Here is a 20,379-nt window from a genome sequence, read left to right on the forward strand (position 1 = left end):
GCCGATTTCGAGAAATCGTCAACAATGCTAGCTTCACCATAAGTTGGCATGGATTATAAGATAAAAGTAAAGGTAAAATAAACAAAATCACTACAAATTTGTTGCTAATTTGTTGCTGTATAACCAAAATAAATTTGAGGTGCAAAAATATTTTTTTTTTCAAATAGAAAATTTTTATTTGCTTTGCGCGCTTGAATGTCAATTGTTTCATGAAAAAAATATGAAATTTTGTTGCTCGTCACAGAACTGTTCCTTGTCACTTAGAGAACCAGCAACTAAATAGACACCCGACGATCGGGTGTCTTGAACTTCGGTGACTAACAAACCGGCCATGCTGGCTTGAATGTCGATTTTTCCGGTGAAAAACGTGGAAAGGAATTTGTTGCTCGTCACAGAGGTGATTAATGTCTCTCAGAGAACCAGCAACGTTCCAGATCTTAACGTTTTGAGGTTCTAGGAAGCTTCCTTGACTACTTCCACGAGGGTGACACCCTAGCTGTATATATGTGTAAGAATAAGTATGTGAATCGCTTATAACTTTCGAACAGCTTGACCGATGAGTACCAATCTTTGTCATTCTAAAGAAATTTCATCAAACTTAGATTTCCTGAAAATTTAAACCAACTTGGTCTAATATATAATAGAAAACAATATAAATCATTACTGAACGAACTGTAATTATTTTTACAAACAAAAAAATATCATCTGAGTCACGATTTCTTCTTTGGCATTAAAAATGAACTAAGCTAAAGTACTCAATGTACTTTCCAGAAACTATATATTGATTCATCATCATCATCATCATCATCATCATCATCAGCCTATCGCAGTCCACTGCTGGACATAGGCCTCTCCAAGTGCACGCCACTGAGATCTATTTTCTATATATTGATTAATTTTAGTATACTCTTATAGCCACGTAATCAACTGGTAACATTGGTGACTAGTATTCAGTATTAATATTTTTTTATTTTTCAATTTTATATTTTTTTCGCTTTTTTTTAAATTCTATTTTTCTAAGCCATCCTTGAGCGCTAATAAGCAAAAAAAAAATTATCGAAATCGGATGACCCTTAAAGGCCTTTCCTGTAACTTCCCGCTAGATACATTAAGCGTTCGAATGTTGCCGTTTGTTGCGATGTTTTTGAGCTCGTCAATTTATGAGAGCTCAACAATTTGACTTGTGTGTTATTTTGAGCTCTCCTATTTATTTAGTTGCTGGTTCTCTAAGTGACATTAATCACCTCTGTGACGAGCAACAAATTCATTTCAACGTTTTTCACCGGAAAAATCGACATTCAAGCCAGCATGGCCAGTTTGTTAGTCACCGAAGTTCAAGACACCCGATCAACGGGTGTCTATTTAGTTGCTGGTTCTCCGATCGATGCCTAACAGTTCTGCGAAGAGCAACAAATTCATTTCCACGTTTTTCACCGGAATAATCGACATTCAAGCCAGCATGGCCGGTTTGTTAGTCACCGAAGTTCAAGACACCCGATCGTCGGGTGTCTATTTAGTTGCTGGTTCTCTGAGAGACATTAATCACCTCTGTGACGAGCAACAAATTCATTTCAACGTTTTTCACCGGAAAAATCGACATTCAAGCCAGCATGGCCGGTTTGTTAGTCACCGAAGTTCAAGACACCCGATCGTCGGGTGTCTATTTAGTTGCTGGTTCTCTGAGAGACATTAATCACCTCTGTGACGAGCAACAAATTCATTTCAACGTTTTTCACCGGAAAAATCGACATTCAAGCTAGCATGGCCGGTTTGTTAGTCACCGAAGTTCAAGACACCCGATCGTCGGGTGTCTATTTAGTTGCTGGTTCTCTAAGTGACAAGGAACAGTTCTGTGACGAGCAACAAATTTATTTCATATTTTTTTCATGAAACAATTGACATTCAAGCGCGCAAAGCAAATAAAAATTTTCTATTTGAAAAAAAAAATATTTTTGCACCTCAAATTTATTTTGGTTATACAGCAACAAATTAGCAACAAATTTGTAGTGATTTTGTTTATTTTACCTTTACTTTTATCTTATAATCCATGCCAGCTTATGGTGAAGCTAGCATTGTTGACGATTTCTCGAAATCGGCAAAAGCAAAAAAATCGATTATTTGGCAACTAATTAGCAACAAATTAGCAACAAATTTTGAGCTTTTTTTTTTAATTTTTGCCCACTTTGTACTGCCAGCTTTTTAGAGCTCGATAATTTCGTATTTTAGCTGTTACTGAACTTGTATTATGAAGCTGAAAATTTGTGGGTATTAAAGCGGAAACGTTCTATGTACTTTTGGGTATGTAGTTGCAAGGCCTTTCTTTTTTGAAAGTGGGAAATCAATGAATCCTCTGCGGCTGTTGATGGAGCGAAAGGGAGTCTCAACTCTTAAGCCCCTTAATATGGGTCTTTAGTCAGTAAGAGTTGAGAAAGAAAGATCATAATGTTTTATCCAAGCTCTTTTCCAATGGGATGGCGTCCAACAATCCCACAGCCCTGGAAGGTGCGCGATAAATGACTCCGCTAAGCGATGCTAAGAAAATGAAGTGATTTTATTGGTGGATTATTTTCGCACATCCTGGTGGAGAAGCAACGTAAGGTGTTATTGAGTTCCATTTCCCTGAATGAATTCCATATTTCAGATTTTGAGACCCGTTGAAGGCTGGTCTGGTCATCTAAGTAAAACTTGTATCCCACACCATTCAGGCGTGACGATGTTTGCGATTTTATACATTTCGGCGTAGTTAGTAGTAGTATAGTACAAATGAACTAGCTCTATTTACAATATTTCACGATTGTTTAAGCTATGAATTCAAATAAACGTGAGGCAACAGTTGTTATGATATCACTGAAGTGTAAAACACATCATTGCTAGCATATGGCTCGTGCAAAATCAGTCTATGAGCTAAGTAAGTAAACAAGAATTATTTCATCAGCATTTTTCTTAGGTGATAGGAACATTACTCTTTTCCATATGCAGGTATCTTTGCTGAGTCCAAAGAATGCAATAAAACAAAAAAAAAAAAAACATACATCAGGGAACCTAATTTTTTTTGGATGGGGTTTCTTGCCAGTTCTTTTACATGGGACCAAATATTTGGAACCTCAATAAAGGCCTCCTAAGGCATATGGAAGTTGGCTAAACACTATACAAACATTGATTTTACCAAGGAATATATGCGGGCAGGCACTGAGGCTCAAAGACTTGTTGGCTCCGTAAATAGATGATAGATAAAATAAGCGCATCATTACTGCAATATATTCTTAACTAGCTAAGTCAAACAAGCTCTTCAGCTTTACAATATTAGTATAGATATGCAAGTGTATGACTTGCATATCTCAGGAACTACTGGTCCGATTTGAAAATTTCTTTCAGTGTTAGGTAGCCCATTTATCGAGGAAGGCTATAGGCTACTTTCTATCCCGGTTCGTGCAGAGGTTTCCACGGGATGCGGGTGAAACCGCTGGCAGAAGCTATTATTAATACACAAACATTAATATAATAACAAATTGTTTACTACTAAAACGCTTCATATAAAACCTGATTCCTGATAATATCTTCTACCTTAATCAATACACAAATATAAAATAAATATATGTTAGTATATTATATCTGTGGGTATGTCATTATTAGGTCACAAGGTACAGTCAATACCCTTGTAAACAAATAAAACCAAAGTCATAGAGGTTCAATAGCATCAAACTTTTTGCTGCAAATCAACGCAATTGATTATAATCCTAATCACTGAACTATAAGTTACATATTTGAATATAAATTATGTAATTGTTGTCTATATTACAAGGCTTTTTATTGTCATTCGATAATCTTTTCGTCTTTCATTTGTACTATATTTTATTGTTAGGTATTAAATTGCATATTAGACAAAGAAATTATGGGACATTTTCATACTAAGTGAGTCTGGAACATCTGTGGATGAGTATTGCCAGCGTTGAAGAACTATTCTCTTGGCAAAAAATAGATATACCAAATTCTGTCAAAAAATTGTGGAGAGCCACCAGAAGAAGAGACTGAGATATACCAAAACCAAACAATAGCCAATAAGAAAAAATATTAATTGCTGTACCCTGCAGATATTTGTAAGTACATTACTTAGGTATTCAAGTAGAGAGGAACGCAGCACAATTATTGTTTTTAGAATTAGGTAAATTGTTTATTTAGGTATTGTGGTATGTAATGCTATTGATTTTACCTTATAATTAAATAGTATACGTAAAGGACCATCAGCATACCTATGATAAAATAATCCTTTATAATAAATGCTTATGTTCTTGATATGGCACATATTGTGAGGAGGTTTCTGTCTCTGGGGTCCTAACCAATGTTATGTTCATCCCTGTGACCGATTTTAGTGGCCATATAAAATGTTTCATAGTTTTGTATTTAATACTACAAAATGTTAGGAATGTGTAAAATAAATAAATGAAAATAAATTATATTTCAGGGTATTTCAGTTGAAGTGATAACATAGAATGGCTGAATTAAACTTTCACTTTTATTGCCATATTTCATAAAACAACTTTCATTAGAATGTGGATATTAAAAAAAAATATTTATATTCAGAACAGAATTGGTTTTCATAACTGTTTACATAATAGATTTACATTAACTTTTATCATTACGGAATCTTTGAGGAAGGAAAAACTCATTAGAGTATTTATAGTTTACATGTGAACAATAACTATTAACTAGGTATTCTATAAATGGATTGTTCAATCATCGCCTATGAAACTATGACTTAATGCCATAAATTTTCACATAATTGCCAACCTTTTTTATGAAGTGAGAATCATCAAATAACCACTATCAATATTCTATCGTAATTGTGAGTTTTATGTTTTCACTAAAAAAGAAGAGACTACCTTTTTTTATTCGAATTCATGAAATGACCCCTCCCACTGTGGGTTAGTAGCGTGAGGACTCCCAGACTCTTACTGACTGAAACCCATCATGTTCCTTCTGAAGCCCTCTATGTACCAGGGCCACTGTAACTCTTTCGAACAATCCCGCAGCCCCAGCTGGCTTTGGCCCTGGTGGGCCCTGCTGGGAAGAGACTATTCCCATGAATGTGTTATGGTGTCTCTTTTCTAACAAGAAATACTGACTGCATTTAATTTTGAAAATATTGTTGTTTTCCAGTGTTTTTTATTTCCTTAAATAAATATGGATTTACCAAATGCTCTGAATTCACACTCATAACTATTAGACCAATTGGAAATTCTATCATCATTAAATAATGATTCAGAAGAGTCAATAATCACAAGCCTTCAATTGGCTTTGAGATGTAACCTCTTTGAATGCTTGTTTTTAGGGTTCCGTACCCAAAGGGTAAAACGGGACCCTATTGTTTTTGCTCCTCTGTCCGTCCGTCCATCCGTCCGTCTGTCCATCCGTCCGTCCGTCCGTCCGTCCATCTGTCACCAGGCTGTATCTCATGAACTGTGATAGGTAGAGAGCTGAAATTTTCACAGATGATGTATTTCTGTTGCCGGTATAACAACAAATACTGAAAACTAGAAATTAATAAATATTTTTGGGGCTCACATACAATAAACATGATTTTTTCACTCATTTTAGCTCTGGTACGGAACCCTTCGTGGGTTAGTCCGACTCGCACTTGGCCGTTTTTTTATTTTTTATTGTGATCATGACACAGCTTTATTTGAGTGCACCTATAAGGGTAAATATAACTTGAGCTGGTTTGAAAATGGAATGTTGGAAACACCAATAGGAGTTCATTTATTTAATCGTCTCTCGGATGTGGTAAGTCGCAGCCGGAGAGATAATACTAAACTATGTGTAGTTCGATCAAACACAACACTAATGCACAATAGCATTCTATGTTTGGCCCCAGTTATCTATAATAAAATACCAAAAGAAATAAAAACTTTGAATTTAAAACTATTTAAAATACATTTGAAAAAATATCTAATTGAGAGGTGCTACTATAGCTTGACAGACTTCCTAAACACCTAATATTATGACATTTTTTCTTTATCGATTATAATTGCATCATTACAATCATATTCGTACGCTGTTTAATAACGGCAAAACATGATGATTCTTATTTATTATACCTTTAACACCTTGTATACTCATGTTTTACAAATAAAATATCTTTTATCTTTATCTTCATTCACCTTTGTGATGGTGACCCATTTTGAATAGATTTTGTGGAGTACTACAGAATAATGAATTTATATATTTTTGCATTATACACAGCTTCATAGAACTTCAATGCTGATTTTGAAAAAAATAACTAATACATATTATGATATTGAACTGTGGCAGTTCATTTTGTAAGGTTAATCTTTTGTTGGGTTTACCACATCAAGTAATCAGTTTGTGTTATGTGCCGGTAACTCATAAACTCATAAATATTTTATGGCATAAAACTAGCTATATAAGTTGTAGAAACATATATGCAGAGGTTTTACTCATATAAACAAAACATAAACCAAGTACATAACATTATATCAAGTTCACATATATTCCATATGAAATGGTTTAATAAATCTCATTAACAATACAGGCCATTGTCTGCAAGATTTTTCAAAATATTTACATTTGTTCACACGGAACAATGGCAAATGCGCAGATTTGCGCAATCACTGGTGGATCGTACAAAATTATAGAAATGTAATACTGTGGATCGTGATGATCGGCATAACCAGAGAATCTCACAATGCTTGGAAATTCTTTCTGTACAGCACAACAAAAGAAAATATCGTTACATACCTTCACTTTCTCGAAATGTGTTAAATCATGCAACTGTCACACACGAATACCGCTGAAAAGCGCACACCACACAAACTGTTCAAAATTCTATGATGTCAATAGTTCACAAATGCACTTTCATCACAAAATTTTCACGGCAGAAAAATTTCATGACCATTGGCACTAATCCACGAAAATTTTTGACATTTCATCACAGTCCGATGAATACACATCGGTGAATTAACGAAACAAAGAAAATTGTCGATAAACTGCACCAAGTTTATATCACTATAAAGTGAATTTGTTTTAATAATTGGTGTTTGTTGAATAGAAATTAAGATTGATCCTTTTTTCTAAACTATAAAAATAAAAATATGTGCAATTCTATCGACGGATGCCCGACCGACCGATCCGAATGTGCTAGTGGCAATAACCGGTGTTATCCAACATTCTTTATCGGTTTTTACCATAATATGTTCGTTTTCTACAGTGAAATCGGTTTTTTTGATCTGATCATACATAGCCAAATGTTGATTAATTTTTCTATTATATAGAGGCTATAATTTAGTTTTTTTTTTAAGTCTTCCAAACAACAAAAAAGACGCACACGCTTTCGCACCAATAAAGCATTTGCTATTACAAAAAATGTTTGCTACGAAAAAGGCACCACATTTAAATTTCGTTATGATAATGTTAATAGGACCGGCTGTCAGCTGTGCATAATTTATTGGCAGTAAGGCAGCGTTTAGGTAGTTGAGAAACCCTTCCATTTTTTGGAGTCGTTTGAAAAGGGTGCCAAAGGAATCTCGCGCGGAGCGCCGATGGCAAAAGCCGGCTCTTTCAGTATAGGGATATAAGATGACTAGTGAATCGACTAAGAACGCTACGCGGAGATATTGTATGAATATATATACATGGTTACTGGTAAGTAGACCGCATCCTTTCAGGAGGTGATAGTATAGGTCAATACTGACAAATTTGACCATGGGATACACTGGGCAAAAGTTAACCCGTTTCAAGATAATCGAATTGCAAGATCAGTCGTCTAGGTACACGTATAAATTTTCATTATTAGTCAAAAGTCTCGTTTTTGAGGATTTTTGTGTGTTTTTGGATAGAAGATGAATCACTTCATTATAACAAACCATAAAACTGTACAAATCACAGAGGAAATTTTAGCAAACAGCAATTACTTTTTTAGTAGCTATTTTCTCAAAAATATTACTATTCATTTTTTTGTGCAGAATACTTAAAAAACATCTACATTTATCTAGCTATCCAAAAAGGCACAAAATACACAAAAATCCGCAAAAACGAAACTTTTAACTAATAATAAAAATTCATACGTGTACCTAGATGACTTGTAAAGAAAAGATCTTGAAATTCGATTATCTTGAAACGGGTTAACTTTTGCCCAGTGTATCCCAGGGTCAAATTTGTCCGTATTGACCTATACTATCACCTCATGAAAGGATGCGGTCTACTTACCAGTAACCCTGTATATGATATATGTCTGTCTGCCGGGGTTGCGAGTTTGTTCGATAGGTATACCTACCCTACCATGGTCTGTGGTGGGTTGTATTCAGGGAAAGTCTGTCAATCCATGTTGTAGGAGCCATCAGATAATTTCCCACCTCTAAAAAAGGGGTAGATCGTCAGGTCACTCACCTTTGAAGGCCAAACCCACCCAGCAATATGCCACAGAAAACTGATAATTAGGTATTTCATTACAAACTTAGCCAAATATTTTTAATGACCGAGTTTAAAAGGGCATTTAGGCTCCAATTATATTAAATCGTGGGGACATGACATGACATTGATGAAGCAAAAATTAAGCAATATATGCTAGATAAATCATTTTAATAAAACATTACACGTAGAAGGTTCACTACTAGAATACATTTAAATATTAAAGCTAGTTTTAAGTAACTCTAAGACTTGGGCGTCGAAAAACCTAATGGAGGATGTTTATTCAACAGTTCCTCCATTACTGATGGATAAAAAGCCATGAACTTGAATCTCTCGCCCATCTTCTGCGGGTCGACTAACATTTCGTACGACTTCTGTACCTTTTCTCTATCTTCATCTGACTTCGCATTATCCAGCAGAACCTGAAAAATAAGATATTAAAAAATGTTACAGAAATACTATTGTCCCTATCTTAAGTGTCCACTCTCAGTATATTGATTATACTTTATTTAAAAGAAAGTTTCTAATAGTTTTCTTTTATGATAATCTAATGACCCACTTTCTTCCTATGACGTGTACTAGCGCACCAGTGGGGTCGAGTAATAGTGAGCCCTACTACAGTATTGCCAGTAGGTATACCCAGAATATAGAAACTCTTCCCAGCAAAATTCAATTCTGGTGAGGTTTGAGAGAATGTAGTTAGGTCAGTTAGCAGAACCCTGAAGTTTCCCCATGAAAATATTTCATAAAGTACTAAGTATATTTATTTCTCACCTGAAGTCTGATTGGAGCTTGACATCTTTCGAGGAAATCCTTCTGTTTAACAGGTCCCATGACCAACGCATAGTTATCGCTGTAAGGACTTTTTGACGCAGCAATCCTGAGTTGCGAGAAGTCTACATCAGCTGTCAAATCACACTGACCAGGATTTTCTAATGGATTCACTACTTTGTGCTTGTGGAAGGCCTGAAATATATGAAATAAGTATTTATAATTCGTTTTTGTAGTCAAATGATAATAAAAGAATAAAAATAGATTCAAACATTAGCTGCTTCTTTTCCTGTTCAGTTTAGATACATTACAAGATGCTTAATCAAAATAAAATAGTAGAAAGTTATAATCTCACTCTAAAAGTATCACCCTTTTCTCCTTCATGTCCATAATCAGCAATAAGAGCAATTCCCCCATATCTGTCAACTCTAGTAGCCAGCTGCCGTGAAATGCCCAGACTTCGAGCACTGATTTCCAACTCTGTTCTGTCACCGGAGTCTAATGGTGGTCTGATGAGGGACTTGCAAGAGGCTGTTTCTTCTGCTGTTATTCTGTAGTACAGTTTATCTTGGCCATCTAAGTCTATTAGGAGTTCTCGCCAACCATCGTCAGTTTTCTGAGAGGAAAGAAAAATAATAAAGGTGAAATAAAATAGAAATCAATGTTGTAGATCTATATCTACTAAAGATGTTACTTTGAATATAGATGTAATAAGAACAGCTTTTATGTTGATTAAAGTATAAGGTTATACAATAACATATTTACTTTACAAAAACAACTTATTTAAGGTGAGTCCAGTCCATATTGTTTCTAGATTGTAAAATGCACCATCTTGTATAACATTATGGAATGCTAAAAAAAATTGAGTAAACAATTTTACTCACTTCAAACTTGTGTATTGGTAGTACATCAAAGAACTCATGCGCTATATACCAAGAGAAGTTTGTAGGCACCTTCTTCAGATCATTGTACCAATACACCTTGATACCACTTACTGTCTCACCCTGAAAAATATGTTATTAACATTAATACAAAAATAAAAACACCCTAGAAGTGTACAAACTATTGTTCAAAACAGGATCATGATTATTATAACGTAATCACATGAAATCTTCAGTCCCAAATAACTGATAATTCAAAAGTCAACCCAAATTATTTGTTATATAAGTATACTAATTTTGCAATTGTTATTTCCTATTTTTTTATATTAACTTGCAATCCAATTTTTTTTCGCTGGATATTAAAACATGGTATCAATGTTCCACTTACTTCATAGTTATGTGGCAGTGCAATATCAACTTCTCTATGAGAAATGCACAGTCGGTTGGCTTGTACTGATTGCATGGTTGATGATATCTCCACTAGGTGAAGACTCAGATCCTGAGGTTTGTAGTTAAAACGATTCAGTACCTGAAAAGCATTCATAAATTATTGTCTTAAATGTGCATTATGTGATCCATACATAAAATCAATTATGTTTTGTACATGGAAATATTTTAAGTACATCATTAGTTCATTATCATCTTTGTGTCAGCTGAAAAAAAAGGTTCACTGCTGGACATAGGCTTCCCCAAAGGTTTGTCTATTGTTCAGTGAGAAGAACTGTATAATAAAGGTTCTTACCCTCAATATATCCAATAATAAGGTTGCTTTACCAGGTCCAAGTTCAACAATTTGTAGAGGCTTCCCAGGTCCCATTTTCTGAGTTTCAGCATAGAACCATATCCCAATAATCTCGCCGAAAAGTTGGCTTATTTCAGGGGACGTAATAAAATCACCAGCCTCACCAATTACTTCCTTTTTCATGTAATATCCTTCCGTCGGGTTCGTAGACACAATATGCATGTATTCAGCTACCGTAAGAGGACCGTTTAGTCTTATTTTTTCTTTAATTATTTGCATTATACTTGGAGCTGTACCCGGCGCAGGCATTTTCAAAATTTTTGGGTCAGGCCTTTTTACCGCTTTGAAAGCATAACCTCTACATATAGTTTGCTGTATTAAGAGTTTATTACACATCCTGAGTATTCGGGAATTCATGTTGTCGGGATAAAATTAAAGATTTGCGCAGAATTAAGACACTACGAAATGAGGTTAACTTTGTTTTGACATGACCATTTGTCACTGTGACAGTGAGACTATGACAGTAAAAACAGCTGGTTTTATTTTGTTTTCGAATCTAGAATTATTTTACAACGGATTGAGACAAGCATTTTCGTCTTTTATCATTTATTTTCCAGTTATTTATAAAATTCAAGAAGTATAGACATAACCAGTAAAAATGCATTACATAATGTTCGAGAATTCGAATTTTCATTCAGACAAGGATGGGAATGTGAGTTTCGGAGAGATTCGGTTTTTCATTTTGATAAACCGTAATTTTAATCAAATATGTCGCAAAAATGGCTGCTTTGTTCTTAAACAAGTTTAAATATATGAATAGGTCATTGTCTTTTATTTACCTATTATAAAAAGCGTAGGAACCTATTTATCAGTTTAAAAATTACATTAAAGCGTAAAACTTGAAGGCCTGTGCTATACCTGTGCCAGCCAGCGGCACGTCAAAGTTGTCAACATAAGAAATGTCAGTAACTGCGCATTGCATTGCCGTAGGATTTTATATTTTACGGCAATTTTAATTTAAATATTTTAATAGAATTGTAATTATTACAAGTGTCTATTTTAGAAACTACTCAATAATTTCTGTGTATATACAGTGTCTATTCCATTCAAAATTAATTTTTGGCGTCGTAAATATCGATCAATCGTGAAGGTTATGTTTTGATTTACCACGTGAATTTTTACCATAGAAACTTACTTTACTTACTGCAGTGATTTCAGCTAAAATCCAAACACGTACGTTTTAAAAGACTTAAACAGACCATCTGACCAAGATGGGTCAAATGGACGATGAGTTTTATTCGGGAGTTGACGACGCAAAAACCAGTAAAAGTAAAGACCCCTCAGAACGCACTGGCCGGATAGTTGTGAGAAATATATCCTTCAAAGCGACTAAAGAAGCGTTGAAGGAGCACTTCGAGAAGTATGGAACTGTGCAGGAAGTGAATTTGTTGAAGAAACCTGATGGGAAGCTGGTGGGATGCGGTTTTGTGCACTTTGCTGATGTCGCTATGGCGGAAAAAGCTATCGCAGCTACTAATAAGAAGCCTTTTCTAGGTAAGAATACACCCATGTTTTTATTTAAAGCCACAATTAGAGTTTAATTGCTGTGGATGTGGATGAGAATAAGTAGTGTAGTACATTTTCATGAACAAATTGCCCAGATATTTGCATGAAGTTTGAGTAATCAATGTGTTATGTTAAGTCTAAGGGTGCGTCCACATCTGGCGAATGTGCAGCACGCGAGCCGATTGCGAGCTGCCTGCGAGCTGCGCGCGTGCAGTCACTGCAATAGTTTGGTGCGCCTCTTTAGCGCAACTCATGCAAGGCTCGTATAGAGCGCGCGAGCGGCGCGTGATCTGCGCGCACTCAGTTCTCGCCCTTACAGTTCCGTTTACTGGCTCAGTACTATCGAAGATGTCAGACGTCGCGCGCCGCCTGCGCGCTGATCGCGTACGGCGCTTAGGCCGCGCGCGGGCGGCGCAGAAGCGGCGCACGAACAAAAATGCACGCGTGCAGCTCGCGGACAGGTCGCAAATGGCTCGCGAGCTGCACATTCGCGGCACATTCGCCAGTTGTGGACGCACCCTAATATCATCCTTAAGGGTTATTATTTGTGATATATTCCACAGGACTCCTATACCATCCTTGCTATAATAATAATTGATTATGTATTGTTCCAGAGCGCCCCATACATGTAGCGTTTGCTGTATCAAAGAAGGCTTACGTACAAAATATGGAGAACAATGCAAGACAAAGGTTTAACGGCAACACTGAAGATGAACATAAACCTTTTAAGAGTATGTTTTGTTATTTACTAGCGGTTACTAATGGTTTCATACAAGTCTTAGGGAAACTACTTCCCACACCTCAATATAATATAGCCTATGTATAAAGCTTTATACTGCCATGTCTCATCAAAATCCATTCAGTTGATTTCATCGGTAAGATAAACTGATATCCGTAATACATCAACACATCCAAAGTTTCACATTATAATTATATTGTTACACAATCATTAAAATATTCAGAAAATCGTGCAAGTCCACCTTTACATTTTGCTTAGGATATATTACCCTAAAAATGTTTTATAACTTGAAATGACAACAAAAATACTTTTTTTCAGGAGATAACACAGAAAATGAAGAAAAGCCCAAAGAAGAGAAGCAGAAAAAAGAAAGAGTCAACCGGAATGCCCGACTTATTATCCGTAACATATCTTTCAAAGCCACTGAAGACACACTGAAAGAGCATTTTGCACCTTATGGAGACATCTTAGAGGTCAAATTGCTAAAGAAGCCGGATGGCAAGCTAGTGGGTTGTGCGTTTGTACATTTTAAGAACGTACCAATGGCTAAAAAGGCATTATTGAATACTAATATGAAGCCATTTTTAGGTAAGTTGTGTTTTATTATGATTTGTAATAATTTATTGTTTACCAATGATAGCTGGGACCCATCAGTTTATCGTTCCTTCCAAAACATGGAAGAACTTGTCATAACAAGATGGGCACCCATTCAACGACTGACCACACCAAGTGTTGCTTACTGTTATGATCAATCAATCCGCTTTGACTTACCCACAAGCTCTTCAATTTTAAACAAAACTTTTCTTCATGAATAACTGAACCAAAGAATACAATTTTAAGGTCAACTTTAGTTTTCATAGTTGTCAAATCAATAAATCACTCCTTACTTTCCCATACCCCCAGCAGAAAATATTTGCAACTATCAATAACTTGATCCTAAAAGTCCACCCAATCCTAATCTACTGTTAACTTCCAGGCCGGCCAATATCAGTGGACTGGGCAGTCGCCAAGAACAAGTATATGCAGCACATGGTGAACCAGCAACTGGAGATGGAAGAAAACATTAAGAAGGAGGAGTCGGACAGCGATGATGATGATGATAAGCCTCCGTTGAATGTCTCCAGTGAAGATATTAAGGATGAGGTTAAGAGCGAAAGTGAGTTAAATGTTATTATTATGTTTTGGTTGGAAATGGTTGTAAAAAGATAATGTAGTCTGGTCTGTGCTATCTGGTATCTGTATCTGGTATCTGGTCTTTGCTAGGCAGCCATTTTGGGTAATAATAGAATGTGGAGTTTAATTAGCAAAGTTAAACCATTACTCTATTATGTTGCTTTCTAAATTCATTTGACAATATACACTTCTTAGTGTACAGTTTATGAAACTAAACAAATTAATTGAATAAAAAACCCAATTTTAAACATGCAGTATTGGATGCATTGTTGTTTTTTCTGACAAATAGTAGATTTTAAAAAATAATTAGTATATTATTATATCATGTTCAATTTCAGGTGATTCAGAAGAAAATTCAGATGATGATGAAGAAGAAAGTGGTTCAGAGAGTGAAGATGACAAGAAAGTGGTGAAGAAAGTTAAGAAGGACGCTGATGATAGCGACGAGGATAGTGAGGACGATGATGATGATGATGATGATGACGAGGATGAAGATGATGAGGATGAGGTGGATGATGATGAAGATGCAGAGTCTGAAGTCAAACCGGAACATCAAAGGTTTGTAATGCTTGATTTATTAGTTACTTAATCACATTACTGATACTAAAATTATGTAATTAACAATATGTGAACGAAAGACAAACTTATTTCTCTCGTTACTCGTCATAATAAGGTTCTAAATTCAAGTACTTGGGAACAACCTACCATCTGCCACGCTTATAGTAGCTAATTCTTCAACTTGGCGTGACCCTTCGACTTCGTTCACTAAAATTGCATTAGTAACCAAGCTATCTGTCTTCTGATTATTTGCATAAAAGAATGGAAATTTAGTATAATTTAACCACAGAAGATTTACATCATCTGTAACCATCGGCGTTCCACGGGGTTCAATTCTAAGTCCTTACTTGTTTTTCTAAATGTTAAAAACCTTGAACATTTAATATTACTAGTTTAGTGACAGGCCTTACACTTCAAAGTTTAGTTTTTTTAGTTCTTAATATAAATATTTTTTCCAGAATAAAACTAAATGACGCCGAAGACGGTTGCACGGTGTTCGTAACGAACATACCGTTCAGTATTGACAATGATCAGCTGCGAGAGTTCGCCGAGAGAACAGGGCCGGTGAAATACGCGCTTGTATGCGTCGATAAGATGACTGAGCACTCTAAAGGATCGGGGTTCATTAAGTTTGCTGTAAGTAGCTTTTGAAATAGTTGATTAATTATAAGCAGATAAATTCTTTTATGTATTTCCGATTCCAAAGGTACCTAGTGATAATTTTGGTTATTTCGAGAGTCTAGAAAATTTATATAGGTATCCAGAAGCCAGAATGTCTGACAATCGGTCTTAAGAGAGGGTATCGGGTCGCTCAGATGACTGGGTTGAGGTCAGATAGATAGTGACGACACGCAAAACACGTAGTAAATTAATTATTATTAATAAGTTTTCTTGTGTGCTTTGCTTGCAATCGACAAAGTTTCGGAAATACGAGTAGCCTGGATCTTAGGGCTGGTCTTAAGAAAGTTTTTATCCACGTTATGTCAAGTAATTTTTCAAAATAACTGTAATAATGAGTGAAAACATATATGTACCTACTCTAATAAAATCTTTTGAATCCTTAAACTTACCTTTCAGGACAAAGAGCATGCAGACACATTCCTATCGTTACCCGCCGACCAGCTGAAGCTAGAAGGTCAGACGATGATGGTTAAGCCAGCACTCAAGAGGGAAAACCTGCAGAAAGGGAACAAGAAGGAGGCCAAGGATAACAGGAACCTTTACTTGGTTAAAGAAGGAGGTATGTACAAATTGGGAAGATAAGAGAGATATGGGTACATATGACATATCATTATAAACAACATACCTATTGTGAACTGTTTAGTAATCCCATCAAAGTTTCCGGGAAAGAAAGTTACTGTTTGTGAACAATTAATGAAGAAAAAAATACACTTAGCTATTTTTAACATTAGTACATTATGTATGACTGTGATATGGTCACTTAAAAAAATAACAATGAAGTATGTACGTTGCTATTTCAGTTCATAAAACTAAAATAGCAGCATTTGTACCCAACTTCAAAAAGGAGAATATTCTCTATTCGAATACAGGTTTTTGTACGTTAGATATGTGATTTCTTACTTTTATGTTTTTTAGTAAGTATTCATAGAAAATCTGTCTATATTTTCATATTTTCTAACACATATTCTTCTATTTACAGTGGTAGTAGCAGGCACGAAGGCGGCGGTCGGCGTGTCGGCATCCGACATGGCCAAGAGATTAGCTCTCGAGCGCAGCAAGACGCAGATGTTGAAGAATTTGAACAGGTATAACATTTGTAGTGGGTTTTAGGGAATCTGTCTATGGAAATGGCAAATCCTACTTATATCCTACTTATATTATAAATGTGAAAGTTTGTGAGAATGTATGGATGTATGTTTGTTATTCAATCACGTAAAAACGGCTGGACCGATTTGACTGAAATTTGGTATGTAGATAGGTGATACCCTGGATTAACACATAGGCTACTTTTTATCAACACACCACGCGGGCGAAGCCGCTGGCGGAAGCTAGTGTAAAGTAAAGTAGGTTTGCTCAATATGATTGTTTCCTTAAAAAGTAATTTTAAAGTTTTGCATTGAATCAAAATTTATTTCGCGTTTGATTTTGACTATAGGATATTTTTTTTTTCTTCTTGTTTTATTGTGGACGTTGTCGTGTCTTTAAAGGCCAGTATTCATGGTAAACTTCTGTTTAGCAATATAGTCGATGAGCAACAAGAAAGTTGCTGGAAACAAGTACTTTGCCTTTTATTACCTATCAACTCTGCAACACGCAGTATTGTCAGCAACATGTTGCAAGCAACTCAGCATAATGTGTTGTGCTAACTTTGTTTATACACAAAAGTTTTATTTATATTTAAAAATATAAAAAAAGTTACACTAATTCTTTGAGTTCCTATATAACTGTCTGTCTTACCTTTACGTTTTCTTAAATACAACATTTCTTCCACAGATTCGTATCGCGATACCGTCTCGTAGTATCTAACTTACCAGCGCACTTTGACGACGCGAAGTTGCGTCGCGTGTGCGTCACCGCGGCTGACAAGCGCGCCACCGTCACCGAGTGCCGCGTCATGAGAGATCTGCGCACCCCTACCGGCAGCCACGGGAAACACCCGTATGTATACACATGGCTTATGAATACAGGATTGCATTTTATTCAGTGCACAAACTTTGTCAACTTATAGTTAAATAAGTTTTATAGATACCTACGTTAATTTTATTTTGTTGTGTTTTGGTATAAAAAATTGTAGTTATTGATAATGAAATATGTTTATTTTGTAACCGGCTGCGCGGCAGCAAAGCGAAACCCGTTTACTAACTGACTGCGTCCATATCTTGCTAATTTTAGGGCGCATAAAAATACGACAAAACATATTGATTCAGATTCACCAGTTTTGTTTTTCCCACTACTTAAAATGCAATCCAATAACGTACTTTTAAATATAACCTAAACAGTCTATCTAAAAAGCTATAACGCGTATCAAAAATATATTCCACGCAGCTAGACAAAAACCAGCGAGTAATCATTCCTTGTATCTGCACCATTTCATTATGAAAGCAATAGATAAATTCCACATAGTAAAATATTGAACCCATTTTGATAAAATTTCTAGGCAAATAGATTGACATTCGGATATTGTGCAAGATTATCTCTACGTGGACTTTTTACAAAATTGACTTGTGTCTTATTATTGACCATACTGTTATTGTAAATCTTGCAGATAATAAAATAAAAACTGTTGTTACAGGTCAAAAGGCTACGGCTTCGTAATGTTCACGCGACATGAAGACGCTTTGGCTTGTCTGAGGAAACTGAATAACAACCCTGATATCTTTGATAAGAATAATGTAAGTATAACTTATTGCCAACTGGCTACATTGATACACTGTAATAACCACTCCCGATATGCAATCTATCTGTTGATCTGGTTAAAAGAGATTTTTATATAAGTCCCATACATTATTTATTTATTAAGATTGCCAACAGGAGTACATAATTTATGTCATTTTATAGTTTAGGTTAAGTGTGCGCTCCCAATTACAGGCGACCACATCATTTGTCATACATGATACATGTAATGTCAAATGGCTTGTGTTTAAACACCACCCAAAAAAGTACCTATGTTACTACCAAAAAAATTCTAAACGGTTACCAAAATGGATAAATGGTCACCAAATAACGTTTCCAAAAATATTGTTAGGTAAAACCATTTTTTCGTATTATTGACTACTAAAAAAATATATGGACGCCTTTAAAATACACTTTAGACCAAATATTATATATTGTCACTACTTAGATGTTACCAATTATGTAATACCATGACTCCTAATTTGGTCATTTTTGTTAGACTAAAAAAGCTAACGATCGCTAGAATATTTCCCAAATACCAATTAATATACTGGGGTTCCCAAACGTACGTCGCTTATTTATTGTTATATGAATTTGTGTGTAACTCAGTAGTAAAATGTAAGCACGAAACATGCAGCAAGCTTGGCTTCTGTCACGGCTCCGGCACTGCGGGGCTCCGGCGGTCCCATGCGAGCTTATCGTCGCAGATGGTTTTCACGCTCACCACCGCAGCTTCGGCTTGCTGGCCGGCGGGCCGGCCAGCCTCAGCCGCGGCGGCGAGCCTTAAAAACTACCTGCGCCTCAGCTCGCAGGCCGCCTCGCCCCTCTGCGCCCACGCGGATTTGAATTGCACTCTAGGGGTAGGGCAGACAAGACTACGTGGAGTCGGTTTTGCAGCGATTCGTTTTCATCACTAACTTTGATTTTGGTAGTAATATTAATCTTTTAGTTGGATAGAATTTGGTGACCATTAATCCATTTTGGGAACCAAAAATAATATTTGTGCGAGATTTGCGATTTTTCTGATGTTATTTTATTTTTTTTGGATCATAATATTATATACTTTAGTGCCCTTTTAATAAAGTCAATTTATTTTTTTTGGAGTTGTTTATTTTATTTGGTGCCTCAGCTTAGAGTCTTAAAAATATTTTTGGTGATCGCCTAAATTATACCCATGTCAAATTCCTATCTCTAGTCAGCAAAACAACGGATAGATAAAATATTGGGACCTGCCACAATATGCCAATTCTAATACTATAATTTCTTTCACAGAGGCCCATAGTATCTTTCTCCATAGAAGACAGAACAGCATTAAACGCAAGAAAGAAAAGATTAGAGAAATCCATAGCCAATAACCCTCTAGCTAACCAAAATGGCGACGAAAACGACAACACAAACAGGAAAAACAGGAAACGGAAACCAGAAATATCGCCAGACGAGAGTTACGCTAAAAGACGAAAATTCGGCAAATTGAATAAGTTCAACAAAAATAACCAAGACGGTGATAATACTAGAAAATATAACGAAAATCAAAATGCTGATAGGTTTAATAAAAACCAGAATCAAGGACAGAATGGTTTCAACAGAAATAACAATAATAATCAAGGGGGCAACAGATTTAACAAGAATAACAGAAACCAAGGCGCCCGAAGGAATGAATCGGGAGAATTTGTAAGAAAACCAAGAAACTTTGAATACGGAGAATTCACAGGATTAACAGCGAAAGAAGGTTCGCAACACAAAATGAGGAGCAACCATAAACTAAAAGCACAGGCCGAAATCCATAGACAAACTGTCAAAACAGAGAAGAAGCAGAGTAAGAGAGCGCAGAGACTCAAAATGGCGGCTAAAGAGAGAATAAAGTTGCCAAAACAGAAAATTTATAAAAATCCCAACAAGAAGAGGAATAAGAACCATAATCGATCCAAGTTTGATAGGTTACTATAATCTGTGGTTATGAAAAAGTTAATAGTTGTCTCTCTGCCTAATGTATTTATGGCAAGTTTTGTGTATACGTTGTACACATGATTTTATATAATTGTTGTAAATAATGTACTGAGTTAAATATATATTTTTGTCTTTGACGCATTTGTTTCCTTTTATGACACACTTGCTGGTTCCCCGATCCGATCCACCCTAATATGAAACTGGCAATTTATAAATAACATCTA

At 35.7% G+C, this 20,379-nt stretch overlaps 3 protein-coding genes across 4 annotated transcripts in view; 1 reads left to right on the forward strand and 2 right to left on the reverse strand.

Moving 5' to 3' along the window:
- LOC124635529 (E3 ubiquitin-protein ligase UBR1) overlaps positions 1-7,155 on the reverse strand; it is a 64,583-nt gene extending 57,428 nt beyond the window's left edge. For both annotated transcript variants that reach the window (XM_047171429.1, XM_047171427.1), the window contains exon 1: positions 6,757-7,155. The gene's annotated coding sequence lies outside the window, so the exon portion shown is untranslated. The remainder of the gene's footprint in view (positions 1-6,756) is intronic.
- Positions 7,156-8,576: 1,421 nt separating this feature from the next.
- On the reverse strand, positions 8,577-11,328 carry LOC124635946 (protein arginine methyltransferase NDUFAF7 homolog, mitochondrial). Its single transcript, XM_047171912.1, has 6 exons — positions 10,819-11,328; positions 10,465-10,605; positions 10,080-10,199; positions 9,551-9,811; positions 9,199-9,390; positions 8,577-8,846 (listed from the first exon to the last, which is right to left on the reverse strand). Exons 1-6 carry the CDS (start codon positions 11,233-11,235, stop codon positions 8,667-8,669), a joined length of 1,311 nt encoding a protein of 436 aa, XP_047027868.1. The 5' UTR covers positions 11,236-11,328; the 3' UTR covers positions 8,577-8,666.
- A 455-nt stretch (positions 11,329-11,783) lies between these two features.
- On the forward strand, positions 11,784-20,292 carry LOC124635765 (RNA-binding protein 28). Its single transcript, XM_047171717.1, has 11 exons — positions 11,784-12,372; positions 12,999-13,115; positions 13,442-13,711; positions 14,100-14,279; positions 14,635-14,854; positions 15,313-15,490; positions 15,932-16,094; positions 16,515-16,620; positions 17,309-17,473; positions 18,108-18,207; positions 19,481-20,292. The coding sequence occupies exons 1-11, from the start codon at positions 12,090-12,092 to the stop codon at positions 20,153-20,155; spliced, it is 2,457 nt and encodes an 818-aa protein (XP_047027673.1). The 5' UTR covers positions 11,784-12,089; the 3' UTR covers positions 20,156-20,292.
- Positions 20,293-20,379: the final 87 nt, after the last annotated feature.

Source organism: Helicoverpa zea, chromosome 13, assembly GCF_022581195.2.
Source record: "Helicoverpa zea isolate HzStark_Cry1AcR chromosome 13, ilHelZeax1.1, whole genome shotgun sequence".
Classification (NCBI taxonomy): Eukaryota; Metazoa; Arthropoda; class Insecta; order Lepidoptera; family Noctuidae; genus Helicoverpa; species Helicoverpa zea.